Source organism: Elgaria multicarinata, chromosome 3 (assembly GCF_023053635.1).
Source record: "Elgaria multicarinata webbii isolate HBS135686 ecotype San Diego chromosome 3, rElgMul1.1.pri, whole genome shotgun sequence".
Lineage (NCBI taxonomy): Eukaryota > Metazoa > Chordata > Lepidosauria > Squamata > Anguidae > Elgaria > Elgaria multicarinata.
The window spans coordinates 167792320-167811062 of record NC_086173.1 but is presented as its reverse complement, the minus strand read 5'-3'; the positions used below and the strand labels follow the sequence as shown (position 1 = coordinate 167811062).

At 46.2% G+C, this 18743-nt stretch overlaps 1 protein-coding gene across 1 annotated transcript; it reads left to right on the top strand.

The window, feature by feature from the left end:
- Positions 1-6232: 6232 nt before the first annotated feature.
- Positions 6233-18602, top strand: LOC134395764 (zinc finger protein 154-like). The gene is made up of 6 exons (XM_063121926.1): positions 6233-6301; positions 9205-9814; positions 10186-10297; positions 13002-13087; positions 14326-14479; positions 17421-18602. Exons 2-6 carry the CDS (start codon positions 9374-9376, stop codon positions 18353-18355), a joined length of 1728 nt encoding a protein of 575 aa, XP_062977996.1. The 5' UTR covers positions 6233-6301; positions 9205-9373; the 3' UTR covers positions 18356-18602.
- Positions 18603-18743: the final 141 nt, after the last annotated feature.

Genomic DNA, 18743 nt, shown 5'->3' with positions numbered 1-18743 from the left:
TCACTGGGGAGGACGGGGTGTCCAACTGCGACCAACCAATAGACTGTAAGGAGATCTATTACAAAGGAGATCTGGAGGGGGGGGAACAGCGATTCACCAGTGCGCAGGACAGGAGAAGTGTTCATTTTTGCAAACCGCCCAGAGAGCTTTGGCTATTGGGCGGTATAGAAATGTAATAAATAAATAAATAAATAAATTAAAAAATAAAGATTGCCGAAACATAAGGCTTTAACATGCTCCGGCCGCCAAGGGGGATAAAACGAGGCAAACAAGGTGTGATGGAGCTCCAAGTCTGAGAGGCACAGGTGTCATTTCTGCACCAACTTTTTCAGACTCATTTCAAGATATTATTGTCTTGTGCTGCTCTTAGCGCTGGTGATTATTCTTGTTGGACTCAAGAACAACCTTTGCGGAAATTCCCTTGAGCTTTGGCAAGAACAAGAATAGCTCGCTCTGTTTTTGATAATTATAGAGGGGAAATGGCATCACCTCTGCAACGTCTGAGTCCCCAGGTGACACCAAGCTCAGGTGCGGGGATGATGCAAAACATCATCAATGTCAGAAGCAAAACATTTTATTTATTTATTTAATTTATTTATTTATTACATTTTTATACCGCCCAATAGCCGAAGCTCTCTGGGCGGTTCACAAAAATTAAAACCACAGTAAAACACCCAACAGGTTAAAACACAATTACGAAATACAATATAAAAAGCGCAACCAGGATAAAACCACACAGCAAAGTTGATATAAGATTAAAATACAGAGTTAAAACAGTAAAATTTAAATTTAAGTTAAAATTAAGTGTTAAAATACTGAGTGAATAAAACGGTCTTCAGCTGGCGACGAAAGCAGTACAGTGTAGGCGCCAGGCGGACCTCTCTGGGGAGCTCGTTCCACAACCGGGGTGCCACAGCGGAGAAAGCCCTCCTCCTAGTAGCCACCTGCCTCACTTCCTTTGGCAGGGGCTCACGGAGAAGGGCCCCTGTAGATGATCTTAAGGTCCGGGCAGGTACGTATGGGAGGAGGCGTTCCTTCAGATAACCTGGCCCCAAACCGTTTAGGGCTTTAAATGTCAATACCAGCACTTTGAATTGGGCCCGGACCTGGACTGGCAGCCAATGAAGTTGTAAAAGGACTGGCGTAATGTGATCTCGCCGGCCAGTCCCTGTTAATAACCTTGCTGCCCTGTTTTGCACCAGTTGAAGTTTCCGGACCGTTTTTAAAGGCAGCCCCACGTAGAAACATGTTTCTGCAAACTCACTGAACCCACTCGATATTCTCCTAAGGGATCTGCAAACGGACAATTGAACTTGACTGTGGAACTACCACTGTAAGAAACAAAAGCCAAAAACACTTCTTTAGCACGCAAACGAACATCCACACAACACAGAGTGGTTGTGTACTGTCCGTTATGAAATTTTCTCCTACTGAATCGCAACATTAAGCCAGCTCGCACCGATATTGTCGCTAGCTCCCTAACATCTCAGGCTGAGAATTTCGGGATCTAAAACTTAAATGGCCCTGTACCACAAGTTGAGCGTAGGACCATCCCCTATCAAATATATCTGTGCTTGGGAGTTTGTCCCCTTCAAGAGAAACAATTCCTTAAATCAAAGCCATCATTTCTGTGCAGTAAATAGGCGATGACCGTAGATGACAAACACAAATAAGGAAACGGGAGTATAAAAAACGAACTCCTGCATTCTCTTAGGATAAGTATTACTGGGCCCGTTCAGACATGCTAAGCCATGGTCAGGCCACTAAACCTTTCACAGCAAATGGCTAGTGAGTGGCCCTGTTCAGAAGACACCTTAAACCACGGCTTTAACCACAGTGGCTACGTCAGAAAGCCAGGCCGTTTCCAGAACACACTTTAAACCATGGCTTTAACCACGGTGACACAGAACACCAGTCTTAGGCCATAGCTAGACCTAAGGTTTATCCCTGGATCGTCCAGGGGTCAAACCTGTTCATCTAGGTGACACACGGGGGATCCAGTGCTCAGGCAGGGGCGAACCCTGGATGATCCCAGGATAAACTTTAGGTCTAGCTGTGGCCTTAAAGGAACTGCACTGGCTGCCTATACGCTTCCGATCGGAATTCAAGGTGTTGGTAATGACGTTTAAAGCCCTAAACGGCTTGGGACCTCGATACTTGAGTGAGCGCCTCTCCTTATATATTCCTGCCTGAGACCTTAGGTCTGCTGGAGGAGCCCTTCTCTGCATCCCACCAGTGCAACACATATGCTATGATGGGACAAAGGAGAGGGCTTTCTCTGTGTTGGCCCCCCGACTGTGGAATGCCCTCCCCCTTGGAGGCCTGACTGGCGCCAATGCTGATTTCATTTTGACGCCAAGTAAAATCATGGCTTTTAAACAAAGCCTTTAATGGTTAAATTCATTAAGATGGCACATTGTTTTAACTGTGTTAATTGTTTTAACTGCTTTTAAATGAGATATTGTTTGTTTAATTTGTTTTTAGCTGTGTATATTTATTGTTTTATATTGCATAATTTTATTTGTATCCCGCCCTGAGATCCTAGTGATATAGGGCGGGATACAAATGTTTTAAATATATAAATAAAGCTTTTTGCCTTAGTCACAGTGGGTTAAGGTGTCTTCTGAACACAGCCCAGCTTTCTGCTTAAGCTGTGGTTTAAGGCGTCTTCTGAACAGGGCCATTGTGTTTAAACCATGGTTATGTAGCTACCATGGCTAGAGATGGTTCACATGACACACTAAGCCATAACGTTTAGCTCAAAACGCTTATCCACTGTGGCTTAGCGTGCTGTCTGAACTGGATCAATGAGAGAAAGTAGAATCATAGAATAGCAGAGTCTGAAGGGGCCTACAAGTCCATCAAGTCCAACCCCCTGCTCAATGCAGGAATCCACCCTAAAGCATCCCTGACAGATGGTTTTCCAGCTGCCTCTTGAATGCCTCTATGTAACCCTTGGGTCGGTACCCAGGGCCGGGTTCTCTGTCTAGGGGTTGTTTGCTTTTCCCTTAAGGTTAGCTCAGGCTCAAGCCCCCACCCAGGAAACCTGGGACACCAATTTAGAGATGTCTGAGTAGTAACCTCACTCACACACCTGAGGTATAAGTACTGGTATTTATTCAGTTTGACAACAAGCAACAAAAATAGAACATGGGAGACAACCTTTTGATTAACACATTTCCCTCCCAAGGTCTAGGTAGGCCGATGGAAGCCTGTGTCCTTTAATCTTATTCACAAGCCCAGGAGACAGTGAATGAATAGGGATCCTCCAGGCATGCAATCAGGTGGATGGTAGGTGGCAGCAACCGGAACTGGGGTGCGCTACAAAGAGAGCTGATTCAGCAGCATCAGGAACTGGGGTGCACTGCAAAGAGAGCTGATTCAGCAGCATCAGGAACTGGGGTGCACTGCAAAGAGAACTGATTCAGCAGGCCCAAACCAGGAACCACCTCCAACATTAACCATGTCAAAGTTCAGCTCCTCCTTCTGCAGCCAGAGACTGTTGCATGCACAACACTATATGCAAATGAGCTCCTTCATGTTAGGGCATGTTTTCCCTGCTCCCCCCCCCCCCCCGGGTGGCGTGTACTCATTTCTCTACTGATTTACATCTAGTGTGGGAGAGACCACAACCTCCCTAGGTAACTGGGTCTACTCTTCATAGGGCTCACATAGGGCCTTTTTCTTTATACACCATGGTTAAAGCCATGGTTTAAGGTGTCTTCTGAATGGGGCCTTTCTCTCTCCCTTCCATTTCCATTCTTCGTTCTTAGAATCATAGAATAGTAGGGTTGGAAGGGGCCTATAAGGCCATCCAGTCCAACCCCCTGCTCAATGCAGGAATCCACCCTAAAGCATCCCTGACAGATGGCTGTCGAGCTGCCTCTTGAAGGCCTCCAGTGTGGGAGAGGCCACATTTTATTTATTTATTTATATGGCGCCATCAGTGTACATGGTGCTGTACAGAGTAAAACAATAAAATAGCAAAACCCTGCCACGTAGGCTTACATTCTAATAGAATCATAATAAAACAATAAGAAGGGGAAGAGAATGCACCAAACAGGCACAGGGTAGAGTAAAACGAACAGTATAAAAGTCAGATCAAAATCAAGTTTTAAAAGTTGTAGAAAAAAGAAGAGTTTTTGGCTCCACTGTCGTGCTGCTCTAACCATCAGGAGGTTTTTCCTGATGTCCAGCCGGAATCTGGCTTCCTGTGACTTGAGCCCATTATTCCGTGTCCTGCACTCTGGGAGATTCAAGCTTATCTAAGAAGAATTCACTAAAGGTGGCTACTAGCAGGAGGGCCTTCTCCACTGTGGCACCCCGGCTGTGGAATGAGCTCCCCAGAGAGGTCCACCTGGCGCCTACACTGTACTGCTTTCGTCACCAGCTGAAGACCTTTTAATTCTCTCAGTATTTTAACACTTAATTTTAACTTAAATTTAAATTTTACTATTCTAACTTTGTATTTTAATCTTACATCAATTTTGCTGCGTGGTTTTATCCTGGTTGTGCTTTTTATACTGTGTTTTTTGTATTTGTGCTTTTAACCTGTTGGGTGTTTTAATATGGTTTTAATTTTTGTGAACCGCCCAGAGAGCTTCAGCTATTGGGCGGTATAAAAATGTAATAAATAAATGAACAAATAAAGAAGGGGGAAAATACTTTTTATATGCACCAGAGCTGGTCTCTGTTTTTGCGCCTGGTTCTGGTTTATTTATTTATTTATTGCATTTCCATACCGCTCAATAGCCAGAGCTCTCTGGGTGGTTCACAAAAATTAAAAACATTCAAAGTATAAAACAACAGTATAAAACCATACTATAAAATAGTTAGTTTTACCCTACCCAGTGCCTGTTTACCCTACCCTGTGCCTGTTTGCTTTCTCTTCCCCTCCTTATTGTTTTATTATGGTTTTATTAGAATGTAAGCCTATGCGGCAGGGTCTTGCTATTTACTGTTTTACTCTGTACAGCACCATGTACATTGATGGTGCTATATAAATAAATAAATAAATAAATAAATAATAATAATAATAATAATAAAATACAATATATTTCTGTAAACCGCCCAGAGAGCCCTGGCTATGGGAGCGGTATATAAGTGTAATAAATAATAAATAATAATAATAATGAAAGCTCAACCAGATAAAAACAGCAGCAATGCAAAATTACAAATTTAAAACACTAAGTTAAAATTTATTGATAGACTGTTAAAATGCTGGGAGAATAAAAAGGTCTTCTAAAGGCATATAACGTAGGTGCCAAGCGAACCTCCTTAGGGAGCTCATTCAACAGCCGGGGTGCCACAGCAGAGAAGGCCCTGCTCCTGGTAGCCAACTGCCTCACTTCCTTTGGCAGGTCCTCCCGGAGAAGGACCCCTGAGGATGACCTTAGGGTCCGGGCAGGTACATATGGGAGGAGGCGTTCCTTCAAATAACCTGGCCCCAAGCTGTTTAGGGCTTTAAATGTTAATACCAGCACTTTGAATCGGGCACGGACCTGGACTGGCAGCCAATGAAGCTGGAAAAGGACTGGCGTAATGTGGTTGAAACCCAGAGCGGATTGACAACAACCCACCAGAGATCGGAGCCACTCCATCTGGACCGTCTCTGGCTGAGTTCGGACGACACGCTAATCTAGGGTGACCCTATGAAAAGGAGGACAGGGCTCCTGTATCTTTAACAGTTGTATTGAAAAGGGAATTTCAGCAGGTGTCATTTGTATATATGGGGAACCTGGTGAAATTCCTTCTTCATCACCAGTTAAAACTGCAGGTGCCCTGCCCTCTTTTAAATCTAGTCATTCTAGTATAGCTCCTGCAGCTTTAACTGTTGTGATGAAGAGGGAATTTCACCAGGTTCTCTATATATTCAAATGACACCTGCTGCAATTCCCTTTTCTATGCAACTGTTAAAGATACAGGAGCCCTGTCCTCCTTTTCATAAGGTCACCCTAGCTAATGAACGGTTGTTTCCCATTCTGCTCCTGTTTAAACAAGAGTCGTCCAAACTCAGCCTAAGAGTTAAGGCAAGCGAGAGACGCCGGATCCCAGACCAGAGAGGTGCGGAGGAAGCGGAATCCGAAGCAACAGGAGGCGAAGGAACAGCAAGACCAGAGCCGTCATTTCCTTCCCCGCCCCGACTCCACCCACTCCAAAAGGAGCAGGTGGGAGAGAGCAAGTGCAAAGGGCGTTTGGGAGGGATCCGGAGCGCGATCCGGAGCGGAGAGAGGGAGGACTCAGCCTTGCACCGAAGCAGGCTCTGCGCATCCGTCCCACCCCGCACACTTTGAATGATCTGGTGAGTGCAAAGGACATGTGAGGGTCCCAGGGGGTGGGGTGGGGTGGGGAGGTGGAGTAGACACAGGAAAGAGAGGGATGCAGCTGTGGGGTGTGTGTAAGTCCCCCCCAAGGGGGGCAGGGAGGTGGGGCTGACCCACCTGGGGACCCTCCAGGACACCCATGTCTTACAGCTGCTTTCTTTCCTTCCTCCACGGGAGTGGGTGGGTGGGAGCTTGAGATCCCTCCACCCACTAGAAAGATTCCCCCCTCCCCAAAGGGGGCTGGGAGGTGGGGCTGACCCACCTGGGGACCCTCCAAGACACGCATGTCTTACAGCTGCTTTCATTCCTTCCTCCGCTCTGCTAAACCGGGGGGGGGGGAGCTTGAGATCCCTCCACCCACTAGAAAGATTCCCCCCTCCCCAAAGGGGGCTGGGAGGTGGGGCTGACCCACCTGGGGACCCTCCAGGAGACACATGTCTTAGAACTGCTTTCTTTCCTTCCTCCCCCCCCCCTGCTAATTGGGGGAGGGGCACACCTGACAGCACCTTCCCGGCACAAAATAAAATATTGCAAATGGAATAAAAATAAAAGTCGGAACACTTCTCTTCTGATAGTGGACTTGGGTCCCCTTGCTTAGATTCTGGCTGCAAAGAGGGTGAGGTGTGGAGAGAATGAGGGAGCCCAAATGAGAAGTTACAAGTCCGAACAGAAGGGGGGAAACGAGGCAAAACTAGGGTGCCCATACGAAAAGGAGGACAGGGCTCCTGTATCTTTAACAGTTGTATTGAAAAGGGAATTTCAGCAGGTGTCATTGGTATGCATACAGCACCTGGTGGAATTCCCTCTTTATCACAACAGTTAAAGCTGCAGGAGCCCTGACCTCTTTTAAATCTGGTCACTCCTTGTAGGCCCCTTCCAACTCTTTATGATTCTAAGGCAAGTTGAAAAGTAAAATAAAAAACAAAAAAATTAAAATGGCAGGGAGGAGAGAAATGGGGCTGTTCCCCTCCCCCCTTTTAAAAAATTTATAATCTGTATCTGTAGAGCTCCGCAGATACAGATAATAAAAATAAAAAACGGAGGGTGGGTGGGAAAGAATGGGGCAGCAGAGGAGGACGCGAGAGGGACTGGGTGAACCACGTCTCCTTCGTCTGGCTGCCCATTTCTCCCCACCCACCCCTTTTTAATTTTTATTATCTGTATTTTTATTTATTTATTTATTACATTTTTATACCGCCCAATAGCCGAAGCTGTCTGGGCAGTTCACAAAAATTAAAACCATAATAAAACAACCAACAGGTTAAAAACACCAATACAAAATACAGTATAAAAAGCACAACCAGGATAAAACCACGCAGCAAAATTGATATAAGATTAAAATACAGAGTTAGAAGTGTAAAATTTAAATTTAAGTTAAAATTAAGTGTTAAAATACCGAGAGAATAAAAAGGTCTTCAGCTGGCAACGAAAAGAGTACAGTGTAGGTGCCAGGCGGACCTCTCTGGGGAGCTCGTTCCACAGCCGGCGTGCCACAGCGGAGAAGGCCCTCCTCCTAGTAGCCACCTGCCTCACTTCCTTTGACAGGGGCTCACGGAGTATCTGCGGAGATCTGCAGATATCGATAATAAATTTTTAAAAAAGAGGTTGGGGGGGATAGCCTGTTCCTCTCCTCCCCCACCCACCCGGTTTTTATTTCATTTTTTACTTTTCCAGAGGTGCAGGCTGCCCATGGTGACTAATCAGGGGCAAACATGGGCTTCACTGCTCAAAAAGTCAGGATAACTGCCTGATTTTTTTGGAGCGGAGTTTCCAGGGTTTGCTTCTGGATGGCATAGGATCATAGAATACTAGAGCTGGAAGGGGCCTATAAGGCCATTGAGTCCAACCCCCCGCTCAGTGCAGGAATCTTATCTTCGAACATACCAGACAGATGACTGTCCAGCTGTATCATCATAGAATAGCAGAGTTGGACGGGTCCTATAAGGCCATCGAGTCCAACCCCTCACTCAATGCAGGAATCCACCCTAAAGCATCCCTGGCAGATGGTTGTCCAGCTGCCTCTTGAAGGTCTCCAGTGTGGGAGACCCCACAACCTGCTAGGTAAATGGTTCCATTGTCGTACTGCTCTAATAGTTAGGAAGTTTTTCCTGATGTCCACCTGGAATCTGGCTTCACAATGGCAGCTGCATCATGCAGATGACGTGCTGTGAAGCCACACTGGTGCAAACCCTTTGTGTAGACATGCCCCAGCTGTCAGCCAGGGACCAACAAAGAAGGACACGGTGCAACAACAAATGTTCTCCAGCAACTGGTGTACATAGGCTTACTGCTTCGGATACTGGAGGTAACACATAACCATCAGGGCTAGTAGCCATGGATAGCCTTCTCCTCGGGGAATTTATCCACCCCACCCCTTTTAAAGCCATCCAAATTTTTGGCCATACATAGGGTGACCATATGAAAAGGAGGACAAGGCTCCCATATCTTTAACAGTTGCATCGAAAAGGGAATTTCAGCAGGTGTCATTTGTATATATGGGGAACCGGGTGAAATCCCCTCTTCATCACAACAGTTAAAGCTGCAGGAGCTATACTAGAGTGACCAGATTTAAAAGAGGGCAGGGCTCATGCAGCTTCAACCGTTGTGATGAAGAGGGAATTTCACCAGGTTCTCCATATATACAAATGACACCTGCTGAAATTCCCTTTTCAATACAACTGTTAAAGATACAGGAGCCCGGTCCTCCTTTCCATAGGGTCACTCTAGCCATACATCATAGAATAGCAGAGTTGGAAGGGGCCTACAAGGCCATCGAGAGGCCTACAAGGGGCCTACAAGGCCATCATCACTATATCTGCCCGAGCGCCTTCTCTGTTTTTAGTTCCCTCTGAGTTTTGGTGTTTGTCTGCCGTTCTTGTAGGGAGAAGGCCCGATCACTAATCCCGGAATCATCTTGCAAAGCATCTTTCTGCTTGGGGTATGTAGTACCTGCACACAGTAGCACTTGAGGCCTTTGCAAGACGTGGTCTCCTCCTTGCCCGTAATTCAGCCAGCCCTCGCTTCAAGAAAGAAATTGCCAGCAGAGGAAGATGATGCTTCAGGTCTTGTCGGAGTCCGAGTTGGAGCAGAACATAAAGCTGGGGGAACCAGTCTTTGCGGGGAAAGGCATCCGGACTGGGAGCAACGGGGAATCCTGGGAAGGGAGGGTGCAGAAGATCCTGGGCGAGGAAACCTTCGGTCTGTACGTGCAGCGCCAGCGTTTGAGGGAGTTCTGCTACCAGGAGGCCGAGGGTCTCCGAGAGGTTTGCCGCCGACTCCACCGCCTTTGCCACCAGTGGCTGAAGCCGGAAAAGCACACGAAAGCTCAGATGTTAGATCTGGTGATCTTGGAACATCTGCTGACAGTCATGCCCCCAGAGATGGAGAGCTGGGTCAGAGAATGTGGAGCGGAGACCAGTTCCCAGGCCGTGGCCCTGGCAGAAGGCTTCCTCCTGAGCCAGGCAGAGGACAAGGAGCAGGAAGAGGAGCAGGTGAGAGGTTTGGGGTTTCTTTTACCCTGGTGGTTGCAAGGAGCATATAATGTGACCAATAGTATGCAGAAATCATAGAATCATAGAATAGTAGAGTTGGAAGGTGGCCTACAAGGCCATCGAGTCCAACCCCCTGCTCAATGCAGGAATCCACCCTAAAGCATCCCTGATAGATGGTTGTCCAGTTGCCTCTTGAAGGCCTCTAGTGTGGGAGAGCCCACAACCTCTGTAGGTAACTGATTCCATTGTCGTACTGCTCTAACAGTCAGGAAGTTTTTCCTGATGTCCACAACGGTTGGCCGTTTGCCTGCCCCGTTCCTTTCCTAACGCCTCTCTCCATTCCCTGTCTGGGGTGTCTGCTGCTGTTTCAGGTGGAGAGGTGTCCCGAGGAGGCCGGCCGTTTCCCTGCGACAGAGAAGGGGCTGCTGGATCCCACACAGAGCCTGATCGTCAAACATGACAGAGATGCCACCCCATCACCAGGTAAGGATGATAGTTGCAATGGCTTTTATGCTCCCTTTGAGCTGGGGGTAGAGAAACGTTCATCTCTGGCTCAAGATGTGTTAAATCGTCTACAGCACGTAGAGATGTGAAGGCCCGGGGGAAAAACTGAAACATTCGGGGGGAAATTGTGTTTTTTCTGTTTTTTTCTGAAGCCTCTTTTGGTTTTTTTCCCCAAAAAATGAAGAAAAAATGGATTACGGGATGTTTTATTTTAGTGTGGTGAATAAAGTGTTTAAGACAAGGTGTTCAGACATTTACTTCTCCAAATGATTTCTAAAAACTGTACAGTATCAGATTATTACAATGACTGTGCAACCAAGGACAAGCAAGTCCTAGGTTGCAAACTGAGACTACAACTCTCCAATGCAAAAAGCAAGATGCATTTCTGCCTCTAGGGGGCAGCACTGCCACTGAAGCAGAGACTTAAACTGATAGTGGTTAGCTATAGTTCAGGAAATGGGCCTGATTGAATTTCATGCATATTCATTGAATCTTGGTTCCCCCCTTTTTTACTCAGTTCTTTTTATGGGAATGGGGGCTTCATGTCTTGACACTGTAGGACTAGTGGAGACATAAATAATTTTCTTTGTTACTAATGTTGGTTTCTTCAGTTGCTGTTTTTCAAAATTGTTTTTTGCCTGTTCCTCATAAACTGGCAGAACCAAAGAGGTTCCTAACAGTTCAGGACCTTGTACCTCCATTTGTTACCAAAAAAAGTAAAAAAAGTAAATTAAATTTGTAATAATTGTTTGAATATACTGTACTTTTAATATACCAAATGAAATAATTTTATGCCAAACCAACTTGGATATAATTACATTTTATGTTACTAAAGTAACAAAGTGACTTTCAATCTGTAAAAAGTGCTAATATTGCATTATTTCAACTTTTCCGAAAATTTCCATTCCCCCCCCCCACCAAAAAAATGGGGGGAAAACAGATTTTTTCCCCATGGCTTCAAAATTTCTGGAAATTTTACATCTCTACACTCAAGGGCTTCATACGTTCCATGGTTTATTCTGTTTGTAACATCCCGGTTTCGCTGGTTTGAATCTTACTTGGTGTCTCTTTGGAACTGCTCCTTAAATGGAGTAAAGTCACATCTATAAAACCTTACACAGCTCAGGACCCCAATTCCTTCTGACACGAACCTACCCATACACTACATTCAGAATCTAAGGCCCTCCTCCAGGTGCATCCTCCAAGAGAGGCGAGAAAGGTGGCAACATGGGACAGGGTCTTCTCAGTGGTGGCCCTCTCAATTATGGAATGAACTCCCCAATGAGGCGTCAACATTGCTTTTTGCGGCACCATATGCTGTCTGTGTATGTTCTGTCTGTTTATATGTTTTTATAGAATGTATATTAATGGTTTTTATGGAGTGGTATCATAGAATCATAGAATAGCAGAGTTGGAAGGGGCCTACAAGGCCATCGAGTCCAACCCCCTGCTCTATATAGAGATGATGATTAATAATGTACGACAAGCACAATAAATCTGACTCGGGAATACAGAAGAACACCTTAGCAAAGTGAAATATTTTTAGCTGACAATGGAAAATGAATAAGGAGGGGCCAGTCTAATCAACCTGGACGTGGAGCGTGTGTATTCCATTGACCAGAGGAGCCATCACTGAAAAGGCTCTTAAGAACATAAGAAGAGCCCCGCTGGATCAGACCAAGAGTCCATCTAGTTCAGCACTCCGTTCACACAGTGGCCAACTAGCTGTCGACCAGGGACCAACAAGGCAGGACGTGGTGCAACAGCACCCTCCCACCCATGTTCCCCAGCAACTGATGCACACAGGCTTACTGCCTTGAATACTGGAGATGGCACACAACCATCAGGGCTAGTAGCCATGGATAGCCTTCGCCTCCAGGAATTGATCCAACCCCCTTTTAAAGCCATCCAAATTGGTGTCCATCACTACATCTTGTGGCAGTGAGTTCCATAATTTAACCGTGCGCTGTGTGAAGAAGTCCTTCCTTTTATTTGTCCTGGATCTCCCACCAATCAGCTTCATAGGATAATGACCCCTTTGGGTTCTAGTATTCACTTTAGTTGCCCTTTTCTGTACTTTTTCAGCTCTATAATATCTCTCAGGTCTAAACTCAATAAGTACCCATCGAAAGACTCCACCGGTATTTTTCTTCTGCTGTTCTCTAGAAGGTTCTGGTTAAAAAGTATAAGGAAAACTGGGATAGAATCATAGAATAGCAGAGTTGGAAGGGGCCTACAAGGCCATCGAGTCCAACCCCCTGCTCAATGCAGGAATCCACCTTAAAGCATCCCTGACAGATGGTTTTCCAGCTGCCTCTTGAAGGCCTCTAGTGTGGGAGAGCCCACAACCTCCCTAAGTAACTGGTTCCATTGTCGTACTGCTCTAACAGTCAGGAAGTTTTTCCTGATGTCCAGCTGGAATCTGGCTTCCTTTAACTTGAGCCCGTTATTCCGTGTCCTGCACTCTGGGAGGATCGAGAAGAGATCCTGGCCCTCCTCTGTGTGACAACCTTTTAAGTATTTGAAGAGTAGAAGCGGTGTTTTAAATTAATACAAAATGTGGGAGGAAGCCCTCTCTGCAGCGTGCAGTTCCCAGTCCATTTAGGGCTTTCATACTAAGGACTAGCAACTTGAACAGGGCCAAGCAGTTATCAGGACTAAATATCCTTCCATCTCCTTACAGGTGGTGGAATGTCCCAGGTGCTTCATTCCAGGCCTTCTCCTCTTTGTGATGGAGTGGAAACTGTCGCTGCACAGTTGCCGGATCAGGTAAGAGAAGAATGATTGGGGATCAAAGCAAGAGGCAGCCTGGGGGCCTGTACCCCTCAGAAGAATCTGTCCATTTCCTTTTGACCCCACCCAAACTGCCCACTGGGAAAGCTTTGAACGTGACTTCAAGGGCTTGTCTAAACGGCTTGTTTATCCCAATTTAAATGCGTATATTCACATTTCAGGACACATGACACAGCCATCCATTTGCCGTAGCACCGTGTTTTTAACACAATCATGCGCATCTTCGCATTTGCGATTTACCGTGACTTTTGGATCACGTCCGAGTTTGCACCGCGTTATGGCTATGTATCTTTGGGGGAGCTGAACCGCATTTTGACATGTGGGCGGAGCTTTGAGGGTCGGGCAACGTGATTGGCCGATTTCCCACCTATCGGCTACCTTGTTCCTTCGCGCCGTTTTTAGTTTGAATTCTCTGATTCGGCTGCCTCGTTCCTTCCCCCCAATCCCGGTTTTGTGTTATATGAATCTGCGGAGCTCCGTATATAAAATTTATAGCTTCCATCATCTCTATTCCATAGCATCTAATCTGCATATATGTGCATGTGCACATTTATAACTGCACTATAAAAAAAATTCAGGAAATAAGACGCTGTTGCTGCTGCAGTGTGACGCTCTTTACTTAGATTCATAGAATCATAGAATAGTAGAATTGGAAGGGGTCTATGAGGCCATCGAGTCCAACCCCCTGCTCAATGCAGGAATCTACCCTAAAGCATTCCTGACAGATGGTTGTCCAACTGCCTCTTGAAGGCCTCTAGTGTGGGAGAGCCCACAACCTCACCAAGCAACTGATTCCATTGTCGTACTGCTCTAACAGTCAGGAAGTTTTTCCTGATGTCCAGCTGGAATCTGGCTTCCTGTCACTTGAGCCCGTTATTCCGTGTCCTGCACTCTGGGAGGATCGAGAAGAGATCCTGGCCCTCCTCTGTGTGACAACCCTTTAAGTATTTGAAGAGTGCTATCATGTCTCCCCTCAATCTTCTCTTCCCCAGGCTAAACATGCCCAGTTCTTTCAGTCTCTCCTCCTAGGGCTTTGTTTCCAGACCCCTGATCATCCTCTTTGCCCTCCTCTGAACATGCTCCAGCTTGTCTGTATCCTTCTTGAAGATTCGAATCAATGAAAATCCAGGTTTATATTTAATGAGGAGCAATCCCGTTGTCATATAGATGGGGGCCTTCCACTTCACCTTTACACTCTTTCTGTGATCTGCTAGGAGAAATGTTTCCTGTTCCTCTTCCAGGCTCCGGTGACCTTCGTGGAGGTGGCAGTGCGTTTTACAGAGGAGGAACGGGCGCTGCTGGATCTGGGCCAGAGGGCTCTGCACAGAGAAGTCATGGAGGAGAATTATCGGAATGTGACCTCTCTGGGTAAGGATCCCTGCTTACCTCGTCTGAGAGATATGAATTGCTACAATTTGGGGTTGTTTCAGTGCGTTGTGGCAATGTGAGTGTGGACAGTAGTGACTGATTCATTCAGAACATTTATTCAATTAGAATCACAACCAGGGCTGAATAGAGACTGAGCTCCCCAGGAGGATTTATCTAAGAGAACTTTGTAACACTCATAGGCCCTTTCTACACCTAAGGGTTATCCCAGGAAAATGGAGGGATTGTCCCTGCCTGCTCCTGGGATCCCCTGTGTGTCATTTGCATTCAAAGGGATGATCCCTGGCAAAAAGGCAGGTGTAGAAACGGCTGTAGAGTTGGTTTGGAAACATTAAAATACCACTGTAGCCTTATTTTCAACCCTTCATGTGTTCTAGTGCCTCACATATTTCTCCACCTGGCTTGCAGGGTTGGGGGTGACCCCTTACCTGGTTGCAGTTGCATTAGGTGTTAGCCGGTTTGGGTATTTATGACCCTGTTCAGATGACAGGCTAACCCACGGTGGTTAAGCATTTTGAGCCAAACTTTATGGCTTAGCATGACGTGTGAACCATGGTTAGCTCGTTCCTACCCGCGGTGGCTACATAACCATGGTTTAAGCATGCTTACTAACCACTTACTGCAAAAGGGTTAGCAGCCTAACCACAGCTTAGCATGTTGTCTGAACAGGCCCAGGGTCTTATCTCCTGGCTCCCTTTGAGAGGATGGTTTCAGATGGTTCTTCCCTCTGGGTCGCTACTTTCCTTTCCTGCACTGTGACCACGTTCCTGCAAGATATAGCTTGGCATTGGAAACCTCAAGATTGGATTACTGCAACATGCTCTATGTGGGGCTGCCCTTGAAGCTGCTCTGGAAGCTGGAGCTAGTGCAGAATGCTGCAGCTCGGCTGTTGTCTGGAGTGGCCTGTTTCCAGCATGTAACTCCTCTGCTGAGGGAACTGCACTGGCTGCCTATTCGCTACCGGGCCAGGTTGAAGGTTCTTGTACTTGTGTACAAAGCCCTAAACAACTTGGGACCAAGATACCTGAGAGAGCGCCTTCTCCCCTACCAACCTGCCCGGTCACTGAGGTCATCCGAGGGCCTGCTCCTGGTGGTTCCACCTAGATCCATCCTCCGATTGGAGTCCATCAGGGGCAGAGCCTTCAGCGTGGTGGCCCCCCTCCTGTGGAATTCCCCACCTCTGGAGGTCAGGCAGGCACCAACTTTGTATTCCTTTCGTTATTATTCCAGGAAGCCTTTCCTTAATGACTAGCCACGGTTTACTGTACATTTTGCTTCTTTTAAAACCTGTTTTAAAGTGTTTTATCCTGTTTTTATTGAATTTTATCTTGTACACCGCTCCGAAATTTTGAATGGGGACCGGTATATAAATATTGTAAATAAATACATAAAATAAATAATATTGGCTCTCCTGTTTCCAGGGGAAAACATTCATCCACACACCCTTCCCCTACAGCACACCTGTGAAGTGGGAAGGGGGTTATCCAAACTCCCAGCAGTGTAGGCAGGGACGAAAGCTTACTTTGGGCTGAACACCAACCCAGCAAGGTAGACTGCCACCACCCACCACCGCTCTGTACACTGGCTGAGTTCAAGCAACACGTTTCTCAGCAGTGGTTTTAGAACTCCACGGTGGAGTTTTTACACCACCGTCGAGAAATGTGCTGTCCGGCGGGACGACTCCACGCAACGGTGGAACTTTCTTGGGAAAACACTCCACGCAGAACATCCACACTCTGCAGAGGAGAGTTCCTGCACAACCGTTGTGTGGCATGTTTTGTGCAGGGCTCCATGGAGTTCTCTATTTATTTATTTGTTGCATTTCTATACTGCCCAATAGCCGAAGCTCTCTGGGCGGTTTACAAAATTAAGATAATTCAAAACAAAACAACAGTATAAAACCATAATATAAACTACAGTTTAAAAAGCACAACCAAGATAAAAACAACAGCAATGCAAAAATATAAATTTAAAATACAAATGTAAAACAGTAAAGTTAAAATTAATTTATAGACTGTTAAAATACTGGGTAAATAAAAAGGTCTTCAACTGGCATCTAAAGGCATATAATGTAGGTGCCAAACAAACCTCCTTAGGGAGCTCATTCCACAGCTGGGGTGCCACAGCAGAGAAGGCCCTCTTCCTGGTAGCCACCTGCCTCACTTCCTCATCTGGTGAGGTACTGGTTCCTCTCTATTCGGCCCTGGTTAGGCCTCATCTAGAGTATTTCGTCCAGTTCTGGGCTCCACAATTCAAGAAGGACGCAGACAAGCTGGAGTGTGTTCAGAGGAGGGCAACCAGGATGATCAGGGGTCTGGAAACAAAGCCCTATGAAGAGAAACTGAAAGGACTGGGCATGTTTAGCCTGGAGAAGAGAAGACTGAGGGGAGACATCATAGCACTCTTCAAATACTTAAAAGGTTGTCACACAGAGGAGGGCCAGGATCTCTTCTTTGTCCTACCAGAGTGCAGGACACGGAATAACGGGCTCAAGTTAAAGGAAGCCAGATTCCAGCTGGACATCATGAAAAACTTCCTGACTGTTAGAGCAGTACAACAATGGAACCAGCTACCTAGGGAGGTTGTGGGCTCTCCCACACTAGAGGCCTTCAAGAGGCAGCTGGACAACCATCTGTCAGGGATGCTTTAGGGTGGATTCCTGCACTGAGCAGGGGTTGGACTCAATGGCCTTGTAGGCCCCTTCCAACTCTGCTATTCTATGATCTCTCCCTGCTTACGGGATGCCCCGTACGTTGTGTGAACACACAGGGGCGATCCCAGGGCAATCACCGGGATATCGCCCTGTCTAGCTATAGCCAGAGTCTCTTCTACTCCATGGTTTCAAAGAACAATTAATTGGGTTCTATTCCCTGATCAGAGAATCTGTCCTTTCCTCATGGGTTTTCTCTCTTTATTTTTTCAGATGACTGGAAGAAGAACAAGAAAGAAGGTGAACAGCACAGATGGGAATGTGAAACAAAGCCAAACTGGACAAATACATCCATTGGTTCTGATGGGGCCGGCTCCCATGAAGGTCCAGTGCTACAAGAATGTCACGCAGGGAGCAAAAAGGATACAATCTCTTTCTGTGCAAACATCTCAACTACTAACTCAAGCCTGAGCCCGCATCAACGAGTCCACACCGTAGAGAAGTCCTGTAAATGCTCAGAGTGTGGGAAGAGCTTCCGGTGGAATTCGGAGCTTTGGTCCCATCAAAGAATCCACACCGGGGAAAAACCGTACCAGTGCCCAGATTGTGGCAAATGCTTCAGGGAGAAGAAAAACCTTCAAGGGCATTCTAGAATCCACACGGGGGAGAAACCGTATAAATGCGCTGAGTGCGGAAAGAGCTTTAGATGTAGTTCAGCGCTTTGGTCACACGAAGGAGTCCATAGCGGGGAAAAACCTTATCAGTGCCCAGAGTGTGGAAAGAGCTTCAGGGAGAACAAAAATTTTAGAATGCATTACAAAATCCACACCGAGGACAAACCTTATAAGTGTTCCATTTGTGGAAAGTGCTTCAGGGAGAAGAAAAACCTTACAATCCATTACAGAATCCACACCGGGGATAAGCCTTTTAAATGCTCTACCTGTGGAAAGAGCTTCAGTCACAGCACAAACCTGACCAGGCATCACAGAGTCCACACAGGGGAGAAACCGTACACGTGCTCAGAGTGTGGAAAGTGTTTCAGTGACAACAGAAGCTTGACAAGACACCACAGAGTCCACATGAGGGAAACGCCATATACGCGCTCTGAGTCTGGAAAGAGCTTTGAATACAGTTCAGAACTTTATTCACATGAAAGCATCCTCACAGCGGATAAACCTTATCAATACATGGAAGAAGTTCAGTCGTAGCACACACCTTACAAGCCATCACCAAATCTCCACGCAGGAGAAATGACATACATGCTTAATTTGTGGGAAGAACTTTAGGACATGCTGAAACCTGTGGTCAAATCAGCCAGTCCGCACAGTCAAAGAGTGCACTCAAGGGGGGGAGGAATCATAAATTCAAAATGTCAAAAGCTCTTGCGTAACAGCACAATCCGTAAAATATGTCATAGAATCCACACAGAGGAGAAACCTTAGTAGTAGTAGTAGTAGTATCCCACCTTTTGCCCAATACTGGGCCTCAAGGCAGCCTTACAAAATTTAAAACATATACATTGTAAACCTAGGAAAAGAAATGTATTTTTTTTTAAAAAAATACAATATTAAAACATTAAATGTTTAAAACACACAA

Excerpts from the sequence above, each read along its gene's own strand:
- LOC134395764 (XM_063121926.1), top strand. The coding sequence starts at position 9,374 with ATGATGCTTCAGGTCTTGTCGGAGTCCGAGTTGGAGCAGAACATAAAG. Across the intron at positions 13,088-14,325 it reads CTGCACAGTTGCCGGATCAG|GAGAAATGTTTCCTGTTCCT; the intron begins GTAAGAGAAGAA and ends GTGATCTGCTAG. Across the intron at positions 14,480-17,420 it reads TCGGAATGTGACCTCTCTGG|ATGACTGGAAGAAGAACAAG; the intron begins GTAAGGATCCCT and ends TTATTTTTTCAG.